This window comes from Ailuropoda melanoleuca, chromosome 16 (assembly GCF_002007445.2).
Source record: "Ailuropoda melanoleuca isolate Jingjing chromosome 16, ASM200744v2, whole genome shotgun sequence".
In the NCBI taxonomy this organism is placed as follows: Eukaryota; Metazoa; Chordata; class Mammalia; order Carnivora; family Ursidae; genus Ailuropoda; species Ailuropoda melanoleuca.
The window spans coordinates 41,987,755-42,007,918 of NC_048233.1; the positions used below are offsets into that span (position 1 = coordinate 41,987,755).

At 52.2% G+C, this 20,164-nt stretch overlaps 2 protein-coding genes across 2 annotated transcripts in view; one reads left to right on the plus strand and one right to left on the minus strand.

Moving 5' to 3' along the window:
* LOC100480853 (keratin, type II cuticular Hb1) overlaps positions 1–2,276 on the minus strand; it is a 4,877-nt gene extending 2,601 nt beyond the window's left edge. Inside the window, exons 1-3 of the mRNA XM_034645786.1 lie at positions 1,861–2,276; positions 930–1,138; positions 207–310 (exon numbers count right to left, since the gene is read on the minus strand). Coding sequence (XP_034501677.1) covers positions 207–310; positions 930–1,138; positions 1,861–2,229 — 682 coding nt within the window. The 5' untranslated portion in view covers positions 2,230–2,276. The remainder of the gene's footprint in view (positions 1–206; positions 311–929; positions 1,139–1,860) is intronic.
* A 9,308-nt stretch (positions 2,277–11,584) lies between these two features.
* On the plus strand, positions 11,585–18,304 carry LOC105234941 (keratin, type II cuticular Hb6). The gene is given in 10 exon segments (XM_034645785.1): positions 11,585–11,767; positions 11,769–12,011; positions 12,752–12,960; positions 13,747–13,807; positions 14,551–14,646; positions 14,864–15,028; positions 15,291–15,416; positions 15,670–15,890; positions 17,760–17,791; positions 17,920–18,304. Coding segments are annotated over 10 exon segments (1,458 nt in total). The 5' UTR covers positions 11,585–11,641; the 3' UTR covers positions 18,099–18,304.
* Positions 18,305–20,164: the final 1,860 nt, after the last annotated feature.

Sequence of the window (20,164 nt, forward strand, 5' to 3'; positions counted from 1 at the left end):
GTAGAGGGCCCTGCTTGAAGCAGGCAGGGTACTCCGATGTTGGGGCCCACCCTGGGAGGACTGGGGCCTGGCGGGGGCGCGTGGGGAGGAAATATGGGAANCTGGCGGGGGCGCGTGGGGAGGAAATATGGGAAGGGTTCCTCTATGGGATTCTGGGGAAGTCGCTCAGCCTCTCTGAATTACAGATCGCTCCTCCCTGCCTCTGCCCTGCTTTCTGAGTTGGGGAACACGGATTCCGGGGTCACTCACCTTCTTCAGGGCCACAAACTCGTTCTCAGCAGTGGCCCTTAGTGCCACCTCCTCTTCGTATCTGGAGATAAAGGGCGCAAGACTCAGGACTAGAATTTTAATAGGCTGGGATTTGAAGAGGAAAAAAAGAGAACGAAAGCCCAGACAAACACATCCCAGGAACTGGATCTCTGGGAGGCGGTGATAGAATCAAAAAGCATTGGGCTAGAAGGGAATTTGTCCATCCCTTTCTTCTGGGCACTCAATCCACCCTGTCACCCAGTGCTCTTCTGGTTTCAGGGACTCTCCTTCCCGTTGTGGGTGGTGGGTGTGCAGGGGTGCCATGCACATGTTTATAGGCTTTCTGTTTCTGGAGCGTAACTCCCTGGGGGGCAGGAACCCCATAGGAGTTCTGGTGCCCCCCATCCCACCTCAGGGCCTAGCACAGCACCCTGAACATAGAGGAGATGTCAGTAAATGTTTGATGAATTAATGAAACAAACACATAAGGATGAGGCGGCTGGAACAGCTTCTGCCTTTCCCCCCCGCCGTGTGTAAACTCCCAGAGCATTTTTCTTCACTGGCTTCCTGTCAGTGTCTTCTTCCTATTGGAAAGTTCCTCTTGTGGTCTAACCCAAATCTATCCTGCTCTGGCTTAATCCCCTTTCCTTTCTTGAGACTATCCTCCTGGCCACACTCACTTCTTCTTGTAGCCCTCCAGCACCTCCTGCACGTGGTTGAGCTCTGAGGCCAGCCTCCCGCTGTCGGCCTCCACGCACTCAGCCTCCCGCCTCAGCGTCTCGATGTAGCCCTCGAACAGGGGCTCCAGGTTGCTCTCGCAGCATTTGCGGTTCTGGTAGAACTGCCACTTGGTCTCCAGCAGCTTGTTCTGCTGCTCCAGGAAGCGCACCTGCGTTCAGGGGGTGAGGAGGGGGTCAGATGGTTCCTGGTGTCCCAAAGCCAGTTTGGGGTGGGACTGAGAGCTTTAGGGTGAACTCTCAAGTCTGCAGCTCCACAGAGATTTGGCAGAGATGGGCAGTGGGAGACAAGGGGACTGCTGGCTTTGCTGATGGCCATCTGTGTCTGGAGTTTCCAATTTAGGGATGGGAGCCGAGGTTGGGAAAGGTCAGTCCCTGCTCTCAGGGACACTGACTTCTCCAGACCTGGTGAGTCCAGGGGGCCTGTGGTCTAGAGCCAGCTGGAGGTCTCTAGGTTGCCTGTGACCCAGTGCCCAGCCTGGGTCCTGAGCATGGGTGGGGTACAGGAAGGGTGTGGTCCAGGACGCCCACCCACAGGATGCCCCCGTGGTCCTCTGGCTATTCCTTGTGTTCATTCTTGTGTCTGTGTGCACGGACTGCCCTCTTCCTCTGGCATGCCGGTGCCCAGCCCGTCCTTGTCTGTCTGTGGGGCCCTGCCTGCCTGGACCGAGGCTGCGTGTGAGAGCCACACTGTCCAACCAGGAGCCTCTGCTCTATATACTCCTGTCTTTGGTCCCAGCGCGCCCTGGGTGTGTGTCCATCTCCTCCGTCAGACTGGGAGCTCCCCTGGACCACGCGTCTCCTGCCCCTGACTCTCTTCAGTGCCTAGCCCAGGAACTGAAGGCGCAGGAAGGGTGTGATCAAGGACACGCACCTTGTCGATGAAGGCAGCGAACCTGCTGTTGAGGCACTTGATCTGCTCCTTCTCCTCCTGCTTCACGCACTGCGCGTTGGGGTCGATCTCCAGGTTGAGGGGCGTGAGGAGGCTCTCGTTGACCGACACGCTGGTGATGCAGGGCGGGCTGGGCCCGCACACGCCGCCGGAGCGGTAGCCGAAGCTGCGGCCGCAGGAGCCGGCGCGGAAGCCTCCGCAGACGCTGTGGCTGCCGAAGCCCCCGGTGAGGCCGCGGTAGCAGGAGACGCCGCGGTAGGGGGCGGCGGTGATGCAGCAGCGGCCGGGCCGGGGCCCGCAGGCCGAGATGCAGCTGAAGGCGCGCCCACAGAATCCGGATCCGCACGTCATGGTCCTGCTGGAGGTTCGGGTTTTGGAGTACGGGGATGAGGTCTGGAGTCTTGTGGAAACCCCAATGTGCTCTGCAAGGCGCCCCAGTCCTATTTATGCTCAGATCTGAAGGGCTTGGCTGTGCAGTTGGGTCAATTTGTGCTTTATGGGCTTGGGCGGTTAGTGAGTCCAGCACCTCTTTAGAATGTGCTTTAATAATGGTGGAGTGGCCCGCACCCTCCTCTGTGTATAGGATGCCGACCTCTGGGCTGTAGGGGGACTCAGCATGTTTCATCTTCAAAGTGCCCTGCCAGCAGGGCATGCACTCATCTGAGGAGCCTGGGGAGAGAAGGGCAGGGTAGGGGAGGTAGGAAGGGGTCCAGGGTAGGAGAGGAGGAGGAAGACCAGATCTGGGAGAAGCAGGGGATCTGTGTGTGTGTCGGGGGTAGTTGGGAGGGGACCCAGGAAACACTGAGGTGTTAACAAGTAACATCTAGAAGTTTCCATCTCAGTAGTGGCCAAGGTGGTACTGTAACACAAATCTGCATTTCCCCCATCTCCATCTGTCTAGTGGGCTGCTGAAATAGATCCCATTTCTCCTATCAAGCCAGCAGCCAGCAGATTATTAAATATCTCTGTGTTTTTGTCTTTTTCAACTTTTATTAGGAGAGTTTCTGAACATACAGAAAAGTTGAAAGCATAGCATGACAAACACCCTGAGATGTTCCTCTTAGTTACCTGGATGCAGCAATGGTTAATATGGTGCCATCTTTGCCCGCATATTTGACAGTTACAGAAACTTGACACGTACAGAAATCGGGGCCATATCCCTGCACATTCAAGAAAATTAATAATTTCAAGAATCCTTTACTAGCCATTCCACTTTCAATTTTCTTAATAGTCTCAAAAAGTTTTTTTTTTTTTAATCGATTTTATGTGACTTAACTTGTGGCCCTGTCCCTTGTATTTTGAACTGGAAGTTAACTGTAGAGTTGGGCTGTTCATATGGTAGCCTGTAGGCATATGTGGCTATTTAAATTTCAGTTGGTTAAAATTAAATAAATGCAAAATGGAGCTCCCCAGTTGTAGGAGCCCCATGGCCACACAACCTCTGGCTAACTCACTGGACAGAGCGGATATAGAACATTTCCACCATCACAGCAGCACCTGCTGGATAGTGCTGGTCTGGAGGCTTGACTGGGTTCAACTGAAACATTTTTGGGCAGAATACCTCATAAATAATGTTATATAACTCTTATTGTATCACCCCCAAAGCACAAATTATCAGCTTGCTCTATCATCCGTGATGTTAAATTGGATCACTTGCACACATTCCCCTTCTATAATTAGAAAGAACAGTAGGAAAACATAAGTCTTATTTTGATAAGAGGATATTTTCTTTTCTTTTTTTGCTACCTACTCTGTGACACCAGACATGCCACAAACAATCTCTAACCCTTCCATCAACCACATGAAGTACGATCATCATTCCCACTTTACAGAGAAGGAAACTGAGGTTCAGCGAGGTTAGGTAACTTGCCCAGTGTCTCCTAGCTAGTAAATAACGGAGCCCAGGAGTTGTAATGCCTTCTCACCTACAAGCTATGGCAATGCCTGGATTTCCTAACCTCTGGAAAATTTCAAGAGGGTAGAAAAAGTTGTTGAGGAGGGATATCTGTGGATTTATGGCTGGGGAGAATCAGTCTAAGGAAGACGGACAGAGTCACAGGGGGTTGGGGTGGTTAGAACCAGGAGGGGCCAATGAGGGTGGGAGTGTAGCACAGGGGCAATGTGAGGCTGGGTCTGGAGATCTGCAGGACACTGGCTGAGAACTGAAGGGAGGGACAGAAAAAGGCAGTTAAAATTTTTTAAAAAAACATTATTTACTTATTTATTTGAGAGAGAGAGAGAAAGACAGAGAGGGAGAGAGAGTAAGAGAGAGAGAGAGAAAGAGAGAGAGAATGAGCTGGGGGAGGGGCAGAGGGAGAGGGAGAAGCAGACTCCACGATGAGCCAGGAGTCTGATGCAGGGCTCGATCCTAGGACCCCAAGACCATGAGCTGAAAGCAAATGCTTAACTGACTGAGCCACCCAGGCGTCCCCAGAAAAGAGCAGTTTGAGTTATTCGTACACCTCTGGTGTACTGTAAGTGTCTCAACAGAGGGTACTGTGTTCCACTTACCCATGAGTCACCCCACTGCAATAGAATAGGTCTAGAGAAATGAGCTCATGAAGTACAGAGATTTGCATTAAATGAAAGAGAAGAAAAGAGAAGTGAACTGATGCGGCTGGTAGCCCTCTGTAGCTGCTGTGTCTTAGGGGCAAAGGCAGGCAGGGTGGCTTAGGAAGGGGGAAGGGGGTTGGAGGCAGGGGGATGGGAAAAGAGAAGGTAAGAGAGCAGACCAGGGCTCAGGGTAGGTGTGTCTGTGCGAAACCTTCAGGGGTGAGGCCTCGTGACAGGACAAACATGGGCTCAAGGACTGTGCCAGCCATCTGGCCAGAGGAGGGTGTGGCACCTGCTGTCACTTTATGTGTTTGGGGGAGCTGGGCCAGCACTTCCGAGACCCTTTGTACCCTCATCACAATTCTGGGCACTGCCCACACTTGAGCCGCAGTGCCCCCAGCAAGCCAGCTGGCTTGTGTCCCGAGGAGAAGCGTGTGAGTCAAGGTGCATCTCACACATGTGTTACTTCTCCACCGGTGTAACTCCTTATAAAAATTACATGCATAAACATGAGCTAATTACTAATGGCTGGCCCTTCCTCAGCAATTTTAAAGAAACAAGAAGCAATTTAAAGAAACAAGATATAAAAAAATTCAAATATGACACCATTTTGTTAAACTTCAGGCCTAATTAATTGCTGATAGTTTTTGAAGACCTAAAAGGACATTCAATCTGTATGTTTTCTTGGAGTAAAAAGACTTGTGGTGGGGTTGGGGGGAGAGAGGAGGGGGGAGGGTTGGCCAGATCCCCACTGTAGTCTTCGCTCTGGCAATATGAACTTTATAGAAGGTAAAGTTGGGAGATGTCACCCACACCAATGAATTTATAGGTGGTGTACCTTCCACCTGTAGGAGGAAAGAGCACGTATGTGTAACTTAGGAGTCCCTACGAGTCTCATTCTGATTGTACCCCTTTTCTTGCTGGCCTAGGGACAGCTCCTCTCTGGGATTTTGTGTGGACTCATTCCCTTGCTTTTCTTTGCAGTTTTAGAACCAATGTATGCATCCTTAAAACAAAAATTATTTAGTTTTCCAGTTTTTTTAAAAAAAGATTTTATTTACTTACTTTACAGAGAGAAGGAGAGAGAGAGCACAAGCAGGGGGAGTAGCAGGGAGAAAGAGAGAAGCAGGCTCCCCCTGAGCAGGGAGCCCAATGAGGGGTCCATCCCAGGACCCCGGAATCATGATCTGAGTCAAAGGCAGACACTTACCTGACTGAGCTATCCAGGTGCCCCTAGTTTTCCAGTTTTTGAAGTCCATAAAAATGGAATTATATTGTGTGTATTCTTTTGTGTCTAGTCTATTTTGTTCAATGTTGCTTCCTGTAGCTGCTTTAATATTCATTTTCATTGTGAATTGTACTCGTTGTGTGACTATGCCACAACTTATTTATCTCTCCACCCTGATGGCCTCATGGTTGTTTCTAGAGTTTGTATTATGAGCAGAGCTACCATGATCATTCTTTTCCATGTCTTCAGGTATATTTGTGTTAAGAGTTTTTCTAGGGTGTGTGGTTATTTAAAAAAACTATGCAAGTAGTATATACTCAGTGTAGAAAACCATTTTATGAGTATTCTTCCAAATTTAAAAAACATAACATCTCTTGATGTTCATCTTACTTCATACTAGATACTATGATAATTGCCCAACATGCATTAATGAATTTAATTTTTGTAATTATCCTCTGAGACAGGTGTCAGATGAGGACACTGAGGTCTAGAAGGTTAAGAGTTTTGTTTAGGTTGTGTAGTTAGTGGCAAAGTTGGCGCTCAGAGTCTGCCAGTGTGTTTGATTCCAGTGGAAGGGATGAGTTTATCTCATTGCATTCCCATCTATCCACTGCCTACCATCATTAGAAGTATCACACAGTAGACAGTGTTTGTATATAATACATTAACACACACTCTCACTAACCACCCCCCCCCAATCCTCTTCGTGGCCCTTTATAGTGCTCTCAGGGTTCAGGACCTGAGGATGGAGGAGAGCTCCTCCTTTTTTTGTTGCAAATGTCCAGTTCTAAGAGAAAAGCTGGACACACCCACCTAGATCTTGAACAAAAATGCAAACCTCACAACACACCAATGAACACAAATGTTTGGTTCATGGATATATTCCAAGGGCTTGGCACATAGTAGGTGCTCAATAAATATTTGTTGAGTGAATGAAATGAATGCCAACTATATATTAAGTGCTGAGTAATGGAGCCATCAAAGCTTGGTGTTTAATTGCGCAAAGCTTTCTGGTAGGATGGGGTGGGGATCAGGTGAAGCAGACCAGAGGGGAGCCATTCTTAGGAGTGGGGGCTGGGTAGAGAGATGTTCCTGGCGGGGGCCTGAAAGAGGGATGAAGTGAGTAGATGTGTCCTTGACCTAAGTGAAGTCCTTGACCTGAATGATGATAAGAGTGGTAGGAGGGGCGCATGGGTGGCACAGCGGTTCAGCGTCTGCCTTCGGCTCAGGGCATGATCCCAGCGTTATGGGATCGAGCCCCACATCAGGCTCCTCTGCTATGAGCCTGCTTCTTCCTCTCCTACTCTCCCTGCTTGTGTTCCCTCTCTCGTTGGCTGTCTCTATCTCTGCCGAATAAATAAATAAAATCTTAAAAAAAAAAAAGAGTGGTAGGAAAAGCCAGTCAAGGGCAAGAATCCTGAAGGCCATGGGGAAAGTAGAAGCTGAGGGTAGGATTGGGGAAGGAAAAAGTGAAGCGGATGGAAGGTAGATTTCTAGGGAAAAGAAGGAAGAAGATGCTTTGTCTTAGACTATTACTCTCTAGAGCTACTTGGAAGGACAAAGACCATCTGGGGGAGGGGCAAAGAGAATGGGAAGGAGGGGAGATTGGGGGAGATGGAGGGAATGGGAGGGAAGTGGAGGACAGTGGAGGAAAAACGAGAAGACCCATGGGAGAATGGTAGGGGGACACTGCAGGGGTGGAAGAGCAGAGGAGGAGGAAGTTGATGGGGGAAGGAGTGCAGCACTGAGGGCAAGGTATGCACATATCTGAAGAGGTGGGCGACCTTGGCTTCACTTCAGCTTTATAGCAATGAACCCTCAGAGGCTGGAGGAGGTGCAGGGGTTCAGCCTGCTTAGTGGGACGGACCTCACCAAAGGCAGAGCTTCTGAGTAAGTCTTCATCTCCCCCATTCTCCCAGGCTGCCACAAAGGCCTTTGGCCCCTCCTTCCTCTAGTGAATTCTCATGGATAATTGGCCACTGTCCCAGGCTGTCTTGGCTGAGGAGGACTCTGACTTGGGCCTCTCAACTCAGGAATCTAGCCGTCCTGCCTGTTGGCTGGCCTAGGGTCAACTCCTTGCCTGAGTGTTATGTAAATAGCCACTCCTTCACCCCTCAATTCCCCTCACTGACACTTGGCCTGCATCTGCTTTCTGTGAACAGAAAGCATGAGCTGCAAGGTTAGAAAGGGCACAGCCCTTTGGATACCTGCAAGCCAGTTGTGCAGGTGTTCTGGTACCCGCAGATGTAGAAACCATAGGCTGCCTCCCACCCTGTAGCTTTGAAGCAGAATCCCAGAGATAGTACTCCCTGCTTCTGAGGTCTCTACCGCAACTGGTTCTCCACTGTCACAGCATCTCACAGTCCCGGCCTCTCCTACAAAGGTTCTCAGGTTTCCCTACTGTCCACTCTTTGAAATACCTCCATGCACACTTTTCACCAATACTGCCCCACCTATCTCCTTACTGATGTCTGTTCTCACCCTTTCCAGGGAGCCTTTCTTACCTTTCCCATCAGATTAGTTGCATTCTACATTGCCCCAGAATGGGCACTGTTAGTAAGCACTGCATTCCTGAGCATCTGATGATAGAGCTGAAAAGCAGCCCTCTTCAGACTTCTGGCCTTTCTCATGAATGTGGGTCTCCCTTCCCTGTGAGATTCGGAGTTCCAGAGTCCATGTCTCCTTCCTCCTCTTAGTGCCTTCCCCCCTTTTTCCAAAATTAAGACAGGCTTCAGCATATGGCAGGAACATCGCCATCACACAATCACTGAATTCCCCAACAAGGTGATCTCATCTAACCCACCATCCATTTGGGACAGTCTGCCTTAATATTTTTCACAGGAGAAGGAAGGACTGAAGGGAAGCTTGAACAAGAGCTTTCTAATGTTAAAACCAGCAGATTTGCCCCTTCTTTCCAGGTGTCCCTTGAACCAAGGTCCACTTAGGCTAATAGAAGGGGCTGTAACCACTGATCTGAAGGTTTTTTTGTTCATCCTGTTGCCACAAACATGGTGGCCACTCCAGAATAAACAATTTTTCTCTTTTTTATAAAGCTAAATGGGAGACATAATGCAAGTTCCTTTAGGAAACAATGACTACTTGCTCTCCTTCTGGGAAGTTTTCCTCAACTCCAAATCCCATCTGTCCAGTTGTAGTGCGTATCTGACTTCTCTTGCTCTCTTTGGAGTTCTATTGTACCTGGATGGATGGCATATCCCCCACCTTCAACTTCATGGTATCCTTGGGCTACAGACCAATCAGGAGGTTTTAGGATCAGGCAAAAAGCAAGAAAAGTGAGCATGTCATTGATTTATGGTTGAGGATTTCTGGTGGTCTGTTAAGGCCAAAGAAGAAATACAAATTTATGAATTATTAACAGATAACATAATTTTTGGACCGTCCAAGCTTCTCTTTTCATCCAGTAGTGTAGTTGCTCAAGGACTGGTGACATTTTGCCTTTGCCTAAGAGGAGAGATTATCATTGGGCCTTCCCTGGGGGCAGTTGGGCTAGAGTGGGGATTGAAGGAGGGGCATTTGATGTTGGGTTCTTTTCCAGGATAAAAGAAGTAACCATGGCCAAAGGTCTCAGGTCCTCCCTGTTCCTTGGACTGGCCCCATGGTTGAATAATAGTACATAACATTTACTGAACACTTGTTATGTGCCAGGTGCTGTGTTAAGCGTTATCTATGTATTATTTAATTTAATCCTTTTACTGGTCCTTTAAGATAGACACCATTAGTGGGAATCTCACATAGCTGGTTTAGGAACGTGGGTAGGTATATTCCATCACACCTGCTGGGGTATCTACAGAGCAGCGTTCGCAGCAATAACAACTACTAATATGATCACATAATTAGAGTGTGTCAGGCTCTGTTCTAAGTGCTTTACGCGGATTAATTCTTGTAATCCTTACAACTTTATGAGGTGTATACTATTATCCTCATTTTATAAATCACGACATGAGGTACAGAGAGGTTAAGTAATCATCTGAGATTACGTAGCTAGAAAGTGGCAGGGCTGGACTTTGAAACTAGGCAGTTTGGAATCTGGGTCTGTGTTCTTAACTGATATGCTGTGTATTTAAACTTTTTTATTTTCAATCATATTAAGAAATAATTTTGTGTAGTGACAAAGTACACACATACACACACACCACACACAACTGAAACAAAAAGGAGATGAAATGTTATTTTTACTGCATATAATGTACTCTGATATTTTCTATTCTACTCTACTTGATTTTGTTCTAATCTATTCCGTTAAAATTCTGTTCTCTTCTGGGCGCCTAAGTGGCTCAGTCAGTTAAGTGTCTGCCTTCAGCTCAGGTCATGATCCCAGGGTCCTGGGGTCAAGTCCCACATCAGGGTCCCTGCTCAGTGGGGAGTCTGCTTTTCCCTCTACCCCTCCCCCTTTCTTGTGCTCTTTCTCTCTCTCACGTGTTCTCTCTCTCATAAATAAATAAATAAATAAATAATACAAATAAAATCTTTAAAAAAATTCTGTTTGCTTCTATTAGTGGGCCACAATGTGAACTCTGAAAAAATGCTGCCCTAGAGCCTCCGACTTCTTAATGGTTTAATAAAGCACATCTGCACTGTGTTCTGGAGTTTACTGAGCATGCGGACATCTCTGTAATTTTCCCAGGCAGCACTGGAGGGAAAGACTTAACACATTTCCCAGAGGAATGAAGTGCCTTGCCCTCAGATCACACAGAGCTATTCATGGCAGAGCCTTGGTTCCTAACCAGTTCTTTTGCATTCAAGGCCCACACTACACACCCTGGTGGCACACACCAATATGGATCTGTTTTGACATCTGCCAAGGGTACTGACAAACTGCTGTAAAGGGAAGGGGGTTATAGGGTTGGTATAGCATAGGAGGGAGCACAGATCTGAGGCAGAGGGAGGTGGTGGCAGGGGGCTGGATGCCCTCCTCATGGCTCTATCTAGATTATTCTATTATATGCTGAGCCAAATGTTGTACAGACTCATAGCAGTAGTGTCTACTCCAGGCTTTCCGGGCCCTGGAGGAAAATGGAAGTTTGAGGTGAAATCCAGACATGTTATCTTTTCTTGGGGCCTTGTTGGAAATAGTTGGGCATTCCTGAAGCCAGTGAGCCACTGTGTGGCCCCTTAAGCCCCATGGAAGAGTCTGAGGAAGGGAATGCCTTTTCTCAGCATAGGCTGGCCAGGATGGTCTAATAAGTTGGCCTAGGGACTGGTCTGTGTGCACATCGTGGTAGGCGAGAATGCACATGAGAAGGTGAGTGTGTGTGTGTGTGTGTGTGTGAGAGAGAGAGAGAGATTGTGGGTGGGAAGGCCAGTATGTGAATGCGCTCTGTGTGAGTGTGAGAGAGAGTCATAGAGACAGAATATGTTGATAGGTGTGGGTGTAGGTTTTGGGTAGGTGTGGGGGTGTTGGGGCTTTGGCGGTGGAGAAATAGGATAACGGTGTGTGGGAAACCACCAAGCGCACCCTGTTTCAAATCATCTTCTGTTGATCTCACATTCTCCCAGTGTCCCAAGGCTGGTTCGATCAGCACCACGGACAGCACCATAGACTTCTTCACATGTGGCCATACCGGAGATTTAGCCCCGCCTTTCTCCTCCCTCCCTGCTAATCAGAGTCATTGCTCCCCCTCCTCCAATCCCTGAGTTCTGCCAAACGTGTATGGGGAGCCTATGGGGAGCGTGTGGGGGAGGTGTGCTGGCCTTTTGAAGATAAACATTGTGCAGTTTAGGGTAAAAGGCCATAAATATTTGGCCACATCTGGCCCCCAATTAAGCACATTAAGGGAGGAGCCAAGGCAGCTAAACAAAGCAAGCCAATAAAGACATCTAATTGCTTCTAACCCATGGACGCATTAGGCTCCCCGCATATATAAGAGGCCCAAAGATGTCCAAGACACAAACACTTCAGCCACTGTGCCCTCCATTAGTACGTCTCCCTCCTCAGAGCTTCCCTTGCCCCCAAGAAGGACCATGACTTGTGGATCTTACTGTGCTGGCCCCTCCTTCAGCTGCATCTCGGCCTGCGGGCCCCGGCCCGGCCGCTGCTGCATCACCGCCGCCCCCTACCGCGGCGTCTCCTGCTACCGCGGCCTCACCCGGGGGCTTCGGCAGCCACAGCGTCTGCGGAGGCTTCCGCGCCGGCTCCTGCGGCCGCAGCTTCGGCTACCGCTCCGGCGGCGTGTGCGGGCCCAGCCCGCCCTGCATCACCAGCGTGTCGGTCAACGAGAGCCTCCTCACGCCCCTCAACCTGGAGATCGACCCCAACGCGCAGTGCGTGAAGCAGGAGGAGAAGGAGCAGATCAAGTGCCTCAACAGCAGGTTCGCTGCCTTCATCGACAAGGTGCGTGTCCTTGATCACACCCTTCCTGCGCCTTCAGTTCCTGGGCTAGGCACTGAAGAGAGTCAGGGGCAGGAGACGCGTGGTCCAGGGGAGCTCCCAGTCTGACGGAGGAGATGGACACACACCCAGGGCGCGCTGGGACCAAAGACAGGAGTATATAGAGCAGAGGCTCCTGGTTGGACAGTGTGGCTCTCACACGCAGCCTCGGTCCAGGCAGGCAGGGCCCCACAGACAGACAAGGACGGGCTGGGCACCGGCATGCCAGAGGAAGAGGGCAGTCCGTGCACACAGACACAAGAATGAACACAAGGAATAGCCAGAGGACCACGGGGGCATCCTGTGGGTGGGCGTCCTGGACCACACCCTTCCTGTACCCCACCCATGCTCAGGACCCAGGCTGGGCACTGGGTCACAGGCAACCTAGAGACCTCCAGCTGGCTCTAGACCACAGGCCCCCTGGACTCACCAGGTCTGGAGAAGTCAGTGTCCCTGAGAGCAGGGACTGACCTTTCCCAACCTCGGCTCCCATCCCTAAATTGGAAACTTATGGCACATNGGAAGGACTTCCAGGTGACCCGATTAAGCCATGGGGTGGTTTTGACATAACACCTGCGCCAGGGAGGACTCTGGGTCCTGACAGTTGGGGACCTGCAGATCCTGGTGCTGGGACCACCCCCGGCCCCCACCTCCTGCCCCTGATCCTGGAAGAAGAGATTCTCAGGCTCTGCCTCTGGTGGCAGGTGCGCTTCCTGGAGCAGCAGAACAAGCTGCTGGAGACCAAGTGGCAGTTCTACCAGAACCGCAAATGCTGCGAGAGCAACCTGGAGCCCCTGTTCGAGGGCTACATCGAGACGCTGAGGCGGGAGGCTGAGTGCGTGGAGGCCGACAGCGGGAGGCTGGCCTCAGAGCTCAACCACGTGCAGGAGGTGCTGGAGGGCTACAAGAAGAAGTGAGTGTGGCCGGGAGTGACGCTGGGCACAAGAAATGGACTTGACTTGCAGCCCACTGGATTAGGCCTGAGAGGAATTTCCCAGAAGGGCGAGGGCCCAAGCAGGCTTGGGGGGGGGGCGTGCAGCATGCAGCGGGATCTTCTCATCTGTGCCACTGTTGCCCGGAAGCCTGCCTGAGCACAGGCCCGGGGCTCCCCCAGCACACATGCCTCTCCTACTTTGGCTTTCTCTTCTCGGAGGCTGGGTAGGCAGGGGAGAGGGGGCTTCTGTGGGCTTCAGGCCTTCTCCTGCTGACCTCTCAGTTCCCACCTGAAGCACGTGAGCATCTGGTCCCTCAGGGCTGACGGGTCCTGGGGCTCTGTGTGTCCTACTGCCTAGGGTGCTGAGTGCTGATGGTTGATGGGTGGCATAGGCCCCCAGCCTGAGCTAGGATGGACACCCAGGGGAGGGGGGCTGGGGCCACAGTGCCCCCGAGGTGCTGCTGTGCAATCCTAGCCCAGAGCTGGGTGCTGAGTCCTTATTTGCCTCCTGAGGGGACCTCACGGCAGCTTTGGGAATGGGGCTGTGAGGTCCCAGAACATAGGCTCTCCGGACCCTTCAATTCAAAGTGGGGAGAGAATCCCAGACACGTTCCAGATCCAACCAGAAAGAAAGGATCCAGCAGAGCTGCTGGGGTCCCAACTGCTGGCAAGTTCCTGATAGTGCCCCCTTCACTGATATGACATGGTGGCCTCTGGGGAGACCTGCCCTTCCTGACCTCCCCTCTCTGCTCTCTTCTGCCTCAGGTATGAGGAGGAAGTTTCTCTGAGAGCAACAGCTGAGAATGAATTTGTGGCTCTGAAGAAGGTGGGTAACATGGGATCCGGAAGCACAGACACCAGGGATCTCGGAATGAGATCTCCCCAGACTCTTCCTGGGGAGACCCAGAGGGTCTCAACCTCGTGTGGGGTACATGATTGGGCCACATCCGGATGGGAAACCCCAGAGATCAGGTCATAAAAGGCTCATTCAGTCACTGATGAAGAACAATGACCTTGGAATGTCCACTAGCACCCTGCCCTGGGGCAGGGGGATGGCTGGGCTGACCTCTGGATGTCCTGCTTTGCTTCGGAAGTGGTGGTCGCTGGTGGGGGTCCCATGGAGGCAGAGCGTCTGCAGTCTTTTTGTGGAGGACAGCGTCCTGTCTGGCATTGTGGGAAGTCTGACCAAAAGGAGGGGTGCAGCCCCAGGGTGTGGGGGAGAAAGGATCAGAACCAGGAGTGGCTAGGTGGAGTCCGGGAGGCCTGTCAGGGGACCGGGGGTGGGTCAAGTGGCCGAGCAGGGAGTCTGTCTGACGGGCTTCTTGGAATAGGGAGGCTAAAAAGGAAAGCTGGGATTATAAGAGGTGGTGGTCCATCTCTAGGCACAAAGGGGTTTGTTCTCAGAAGGGCAGGAGGTTGTGAGGCCCATCCTGGGCAGGCCAGAAGGTATGGAGGTAGGATGGGAATAGGAACACTGGGAATCCTTTCCCCTGGCCTCTATGGATGAGGGAGAAAAGAGGAGTTTGGGGTGATGGGTCCTCTTTGCTCAAAGACACCCCATCTTTCCAGGAGGTGGACTGCGCCTACCTCCGCAAGTCAGACCTGGAGGGAAACGCGGAGGCCCTGACCGAGGAGATCGACTTCCTGCGGCGCCTGTATGAAGAGGTGAGGGGCCCTGGTCCAGGCAGAAAACTGGCAGCCAGCCTGGAAGATGGGGCTTTGGCCTGGGACTGGCTTGGCCAGGGATTTGGGGTGGAGCTACAGTCAGGGCAGCTGTCATGCAAGCAGGGGGTGGAGACCAGGGAGTATTGGGTCCACACTGGTGCGTGAGGCTGGGGTGTAAACAAGATCCTTCCATCCTCCCACCCCCCACCATCTGCAGGAGATCCGTGTTCTCAACGCCCACATCTCAGACACCTCGGTCATCGTCAAGATGGACAACAGCCGGGACCTGAACATGGACTGCATTGTGGCCGAGATCAAGGCTCAATACGACGACATCGCCAGCCGCAGCCGGGCTGAGGCTGAGTCTTGGTACCGCAGCAAGGTGAGAGGCATAGGACACCTGCTTCCTAGACATGGCAGTGGCAGGGAAGCCAGATATATAATAACAAGGTTTCTTTTGTCTGGGGATTCTGATCCTTGGAATGGGAACAGAAGGGCAGACAGCTCTCAGGTTATAGTGGCTGGGCAGGGCTGCCATGCATGGTCGCACAGGCTGAGCACTGTACAACTTACCAATCGTCTGTGGTGTCTGAATGGGTGGGAAACTGCATCCTGAGCCCAGGAGCATCTCTGCTTCCCCCCAGTGTGAGGAGATGAAGGCCACGGTGATCCGGCACGGGGAGACCCTGCGCCGCACCAAGGAGGAGATCAACGAGCTCAACCGCACGATCCAGAGGCTGACCGCTGAGGTTGAGAATGCCAAGTGCCAGGTAAGTGTCTCCTGGGGCCTCCCCAGGGTCACAGAGGCAGTGTGTGTCCCCAGTGGATCTCACCATTCCCGCTCCAGCCCATCTGCAGGACTACAGTCCCTGGTTGTGGTCCCTGTGGGAGACTCAGCTGATGAGGGGAGAGGTCTGTTCTTGGGGTGTTCCCAGCCTGGGGAGGGAAGAGACTGGACACATCCAGGAAATGGACAGCGAGACCCGGGACCATCACCCACCTTGTTCTCCTCTGGGTCCCCAGAACACCAAGCTGGAGGCCGCAGTGACCCAGGCTGAGCAGCAGGGCGAGGCGGCTCTGAGCGATGCCCGCTGCAAGCTGGCCGAGCTGGAGGCCGCCCTGCAGAAGGCCAAGCAGGACATGGCCTGCCTGGTCAAGGAGTACCAGGAGGTGATGAACTCCAAGCTGGGCCTGGACATCGAGATCGCCACCTACAGGCGGCTGCTGGAGGGCGAGGAGCAGAGGTGGGTACTGTAGCCTATTTTCTCTCCCAGCCTTGCCTGGGTTCCCAGCGTGCCATGTGCCTCCTGGCATCAGTTGACTCCCATTTTCAAATCTCCCCATCCTGCATTTACAGGTAATGAGTAAGCCCTTTCGGTGTGTTTCTAGCCCTCTTTGAGTCAGTCATGCCCGCCAAAGTGCTAAAATGGGTTTGGAACCTTTTGCAAATCTGCTCCAGAGAGCCAGGAGACAGGCCATAGGAATTGTTGTTCCCGAGAACCCTAGCCTGAGCTTGTAACCACCTTCCCTTGGACGTGCTTTTCCCTTCCCGGCCCTTGTTGCACGTAACCAAGACTCTAGTTCTCTTCTCAAGCCTGGCCCTGGGCCCAGCCCTTGCAGTTCGTATATATCCCATAGTGACTGCCTCCATAGGGCATTTTATCAACCCACTGTTATGTGTTCCAACTCCAGTGGGTCCCTCTAAGTGGTCTTCCATTGCATCAGGTGGGACTGAGGGTGGACAGATAGCAGGGACTTGTCCCTTGAGGCAGCTGTGTCCTGTTCTAGCATTTTTGCTTATTGCTAGTTTTGGATATGGCGGGAAGACCCATTCATCTCAGCCTTCCTATGGCTGGAGGGCAGCTGATCATCTCCTCTGAGGACAACACTCCCAGAATGTTGCCCTTGGGTTGGTCAGGGGCTCACCCCCTGCGCCAGGCCCCTCCTCTCAAGCAGAAGAGAGTGCAGTGTGAGGAGGCAGGGGGAGCTACTGGGAGCATGCCTTGCAGTGGGGAGATGGGGACACAGGTTGGATAGCTGGAATCAAAGCGGTCCCACGGTGAGACTCGCCACAACCTCAAGTAATTGCTGTGGAGAGCTCAGAAGCCCCGTAGTTCCTGGGCCTGGGGAGTTTCAGCAGTGGAGACTTCCGGAATGAAGAATTTTTCAAGACTGAGTTTGGGAGTTCAAGAGGCGCCTGGAAATACCACTGGAAACTGAGCGGCCCATCCCTCTGCCACATAGGAACTCTGGGGTGAACTCAGAAGCTTTGGTGTGGGTTCCCTGTGAACCCTGGGTGTGGGATGAGTACAGGGTGGACTCCAGAGTCTCCTCATGTCTGAAGCCGGTGTTGTCAACCCTTTGCCACGGTGCTATCAGAGGGATTCTCGTTTGTTTTCCTTGAGGAGATGTGTTGTGTGGGACGGAGGCGAGGGCTGCGTGGAGTTAGGTGCTCTGAATTATAGCCCTGCCTCTGTCACTGGTTATTTCCTCTCTCTGGGCCTCAGTTTCTCCATCTGTCAAATGAGGGAACTTGTGTAGACAGTTTCTGAGCCTGTTTTAAATGGGTTCTAAAACCCACTTCGATCCCGAAACAGTTATTTATGGAGCCAAACATTGTTTTAGGCACCGTGCACTCTGCAGTGGGGAAAAGACAAGACGGAAACGTCTGCCCTCCAGAAGCCCAGGTTCTCTAGTGACGCCAATCAGGCCAGATTTAGGAAGTCCGATCTGCGGTCCCTGAAATGTGTTCAGAAGTGGGTCAGAACCAACACGTCTGAACTGGGTGCCGTATGGCGGGCACTAAGCGCCTACACGGGTCATTGATTCCACCCTCACGGGGGACCTAGTAGATATTCTGGGGAGGAGGAAGGCCCCACGAGGAAGGGCAAATCGGAGGTTGCCGGGCTAAGGAGGGCTGCCAGGCACACCGTGCCTTCTGGCTCCAGAGCCCACGTGGGGGCTGGGCTACGGCTTCCAGATGGGCCCGGTTACTGCCCCTTCCCCTAAGCAAGTGCCCAGGAGGAGGGCACGGTCCTCACTGTCACCTTGGCCGCGTGGGTCCAGTGGCTGGCCCGCAGCACCGACCACTCTCTCTTTTCCTTTCCCAACAGGCTGTGTGAGGGCGTCGGCGCCGTCAATGTGTGTAAGTAGTCCGAGCCTCCCCCTTCTCCAGCTGGGGCGGGCCCCGGTCTTGGGGGAGGGCCGTTTTCACCGACCCCCCCCCCAGCTGCCTGCGGTGGCCGCGCCTGATGTGCTCTGTCCCCCATTCAGGCGTCAGCAGCTCCCGCGGTGGCGTCGTCTGTGGCGATCTCTGCGCCTCCGGTGCTGCCCCTGCTGTCACCAGCAGAGTCTGCAGCGCCCCCTGCAGCGGCAACTTGGTGGTGGGCACCAGCTCGTGCGCCCCGTGCTCGGGGGCCAGCGCCTGCAGCCTGAGCTGTAAGAAGTGCTAGGCGGCCATCGCCGCCAGCGCGCATCCGCGTCACCCTCCTGCCAGGACCTCCCGCATCCCGAACGCCCCGCCGCCGCCGCCGCCCCACGACGGCCAGCTGCAGGCCCCCCGAGGGCCCGGTGGCCAGATGTGCGCACGCTGCGCGTCCTCCCTACCTGCTCCCTCCGCGTGCCACCCCCCCCCCCCCCCCGGGCCCCCCCGCCCCGGGGGGGGNGGGGCGGCACCTTGGCCTCTCTTCCTAACCTTTCCTAGTAGTGGCTTTGCTGTCTTCAGGATTCATCCTTTCTTCTGCCTTCTGTTTTTTCCCGCTGGATTCCTGCGTCCTGGTCCTGCCTGACCCTTCCACCTCAGCTTGCAGGGACAGGACGGGCCCCAGAATCCCCCTGTCTGCACTTCCTAGGAATCCGCCAGTGTGCTTGTACCTGTGGAATGGAGGTGGGGAACACTGACGGTGGCTTTCCTGAAACTCTGAGGGACATGAGCCTTGGGAGGGAAGAGCATCTCCTTCCAGGGCTGCCTGCAGAGGCTTCGGCAAAGCCCATGACTCAACTGCCAGTCTGTTTCTTTGCCTTTGTTTCACTCTGTGTTTCCAATAAACTAATTGTAGCTTATCAAACCTGGTGCCTCAGAGTCTTGAAAATGCCGGAGACATCCTGTGATAGGAGCTCCGTCAGAGATTTCCTCACGACCCCTGCAGTAGTTATGACCACTGCAGTAGGTGTCCCTCTGGCCCTGAGCAACCTCAGCCCTGGGAAAACAAAAGAGGACGCATGGATGCAGGGGATCTTGTGTGGTCATGGATTTCTCTAGACCAAGGAGTCTGAGCTTCAACAGTATTGACATTTGGGGCTGGAACATTCTTTGTTGGGGGCTGTCCTGCATTACACGATGCTTAGCTGTATCACTGGCCTTTGCCCACCAAATGCCAGGGGTACTCCTCCACCACCAGTTGTGACAACCAAAGATGTCTCTAGAAAAGACCAAATATCCTGTAAGCATTCTGGACCAGGGTGATTTTGCCCCTTAGGGGCATTCCTGGAGGGAAAGGAGCATGAGGAAAGGTGTGAAGATGAGAATGGAAGGAAGGAGCGTGAGACAAGCAATATGGGGGAGAGGAATGGAAGGTCATTGGGCTTGGAGTCAAGAGTAGGCTTCTAATTCAGAGTCTGACCTTCCCATTTCCCAGGTGTGTGACTTAGGGCAAACTCCTTCCATGGTCTGAGCTTCAGTTTCTTTGGCTATAGAGTGAAAGAGGTTGGATAATATTCCTAAGGTCCCTTCTGGCTTCCTAAGTGAGATTACGTATTTAAAAGGGTGTTGTGAATACAAACCAATGGTTGAATGCTGGTTCAGCCGCTTACTTCCTCTGTAATGGGGTAAGTCACTAATCCTCCTTCGGCTTTAGCTTTTTCATCTGTAAATGGAATAACAACACCTACTGGGTTGTAGTCAGAGATTTATTGCTTGTAACAAACCACTGCAAAATTTAGAGGCTTAAAAAAATACAGGTAACCTCTGCTTTTCGTAAGTATGCATTACAACACTTCACTTCTACCAAAGACATAAACATAGTACCTGTTTTCATTGATTGAAAGAAATCCAGAGAGGATTCTCCCTTTTACAAAAAGAGGCAAAAAAGCAAATAGAGCATTCAGCATCTGTTTTGCCACCAGCTGTTGCAGAGGCAATGTACAACCCCGCAGTGAGAGTGGCGCCCCCAAGCTCCTTCCCTGGGGACTACACTCAGCATCTCAACCTCAAGCTGCACGCGCTTTGAACCGTGTCCGTGAGCACCTGGGCTATATCCCCATTTCCTTTGTGCGCTCTAAGCAAATGTGACCTAACATAGCAGAAAAGCCTAAGAGGGGCTATGTTTTGGGTCTGGGATGCTCACAAAAATTTTCCATATAAATTAATGGTAAACACTTCCTCACTTAATGTCATATCCCCTTATGAAATGTTTCATAGGAACGCTCTGTGTTCGGATAGCAGGGAAACCTGTTTTCCCGTTGCTCATGATTCTGTGGGCTTACGGGCAGCTCTACTTTACGCGATGTTGTCTGGGGT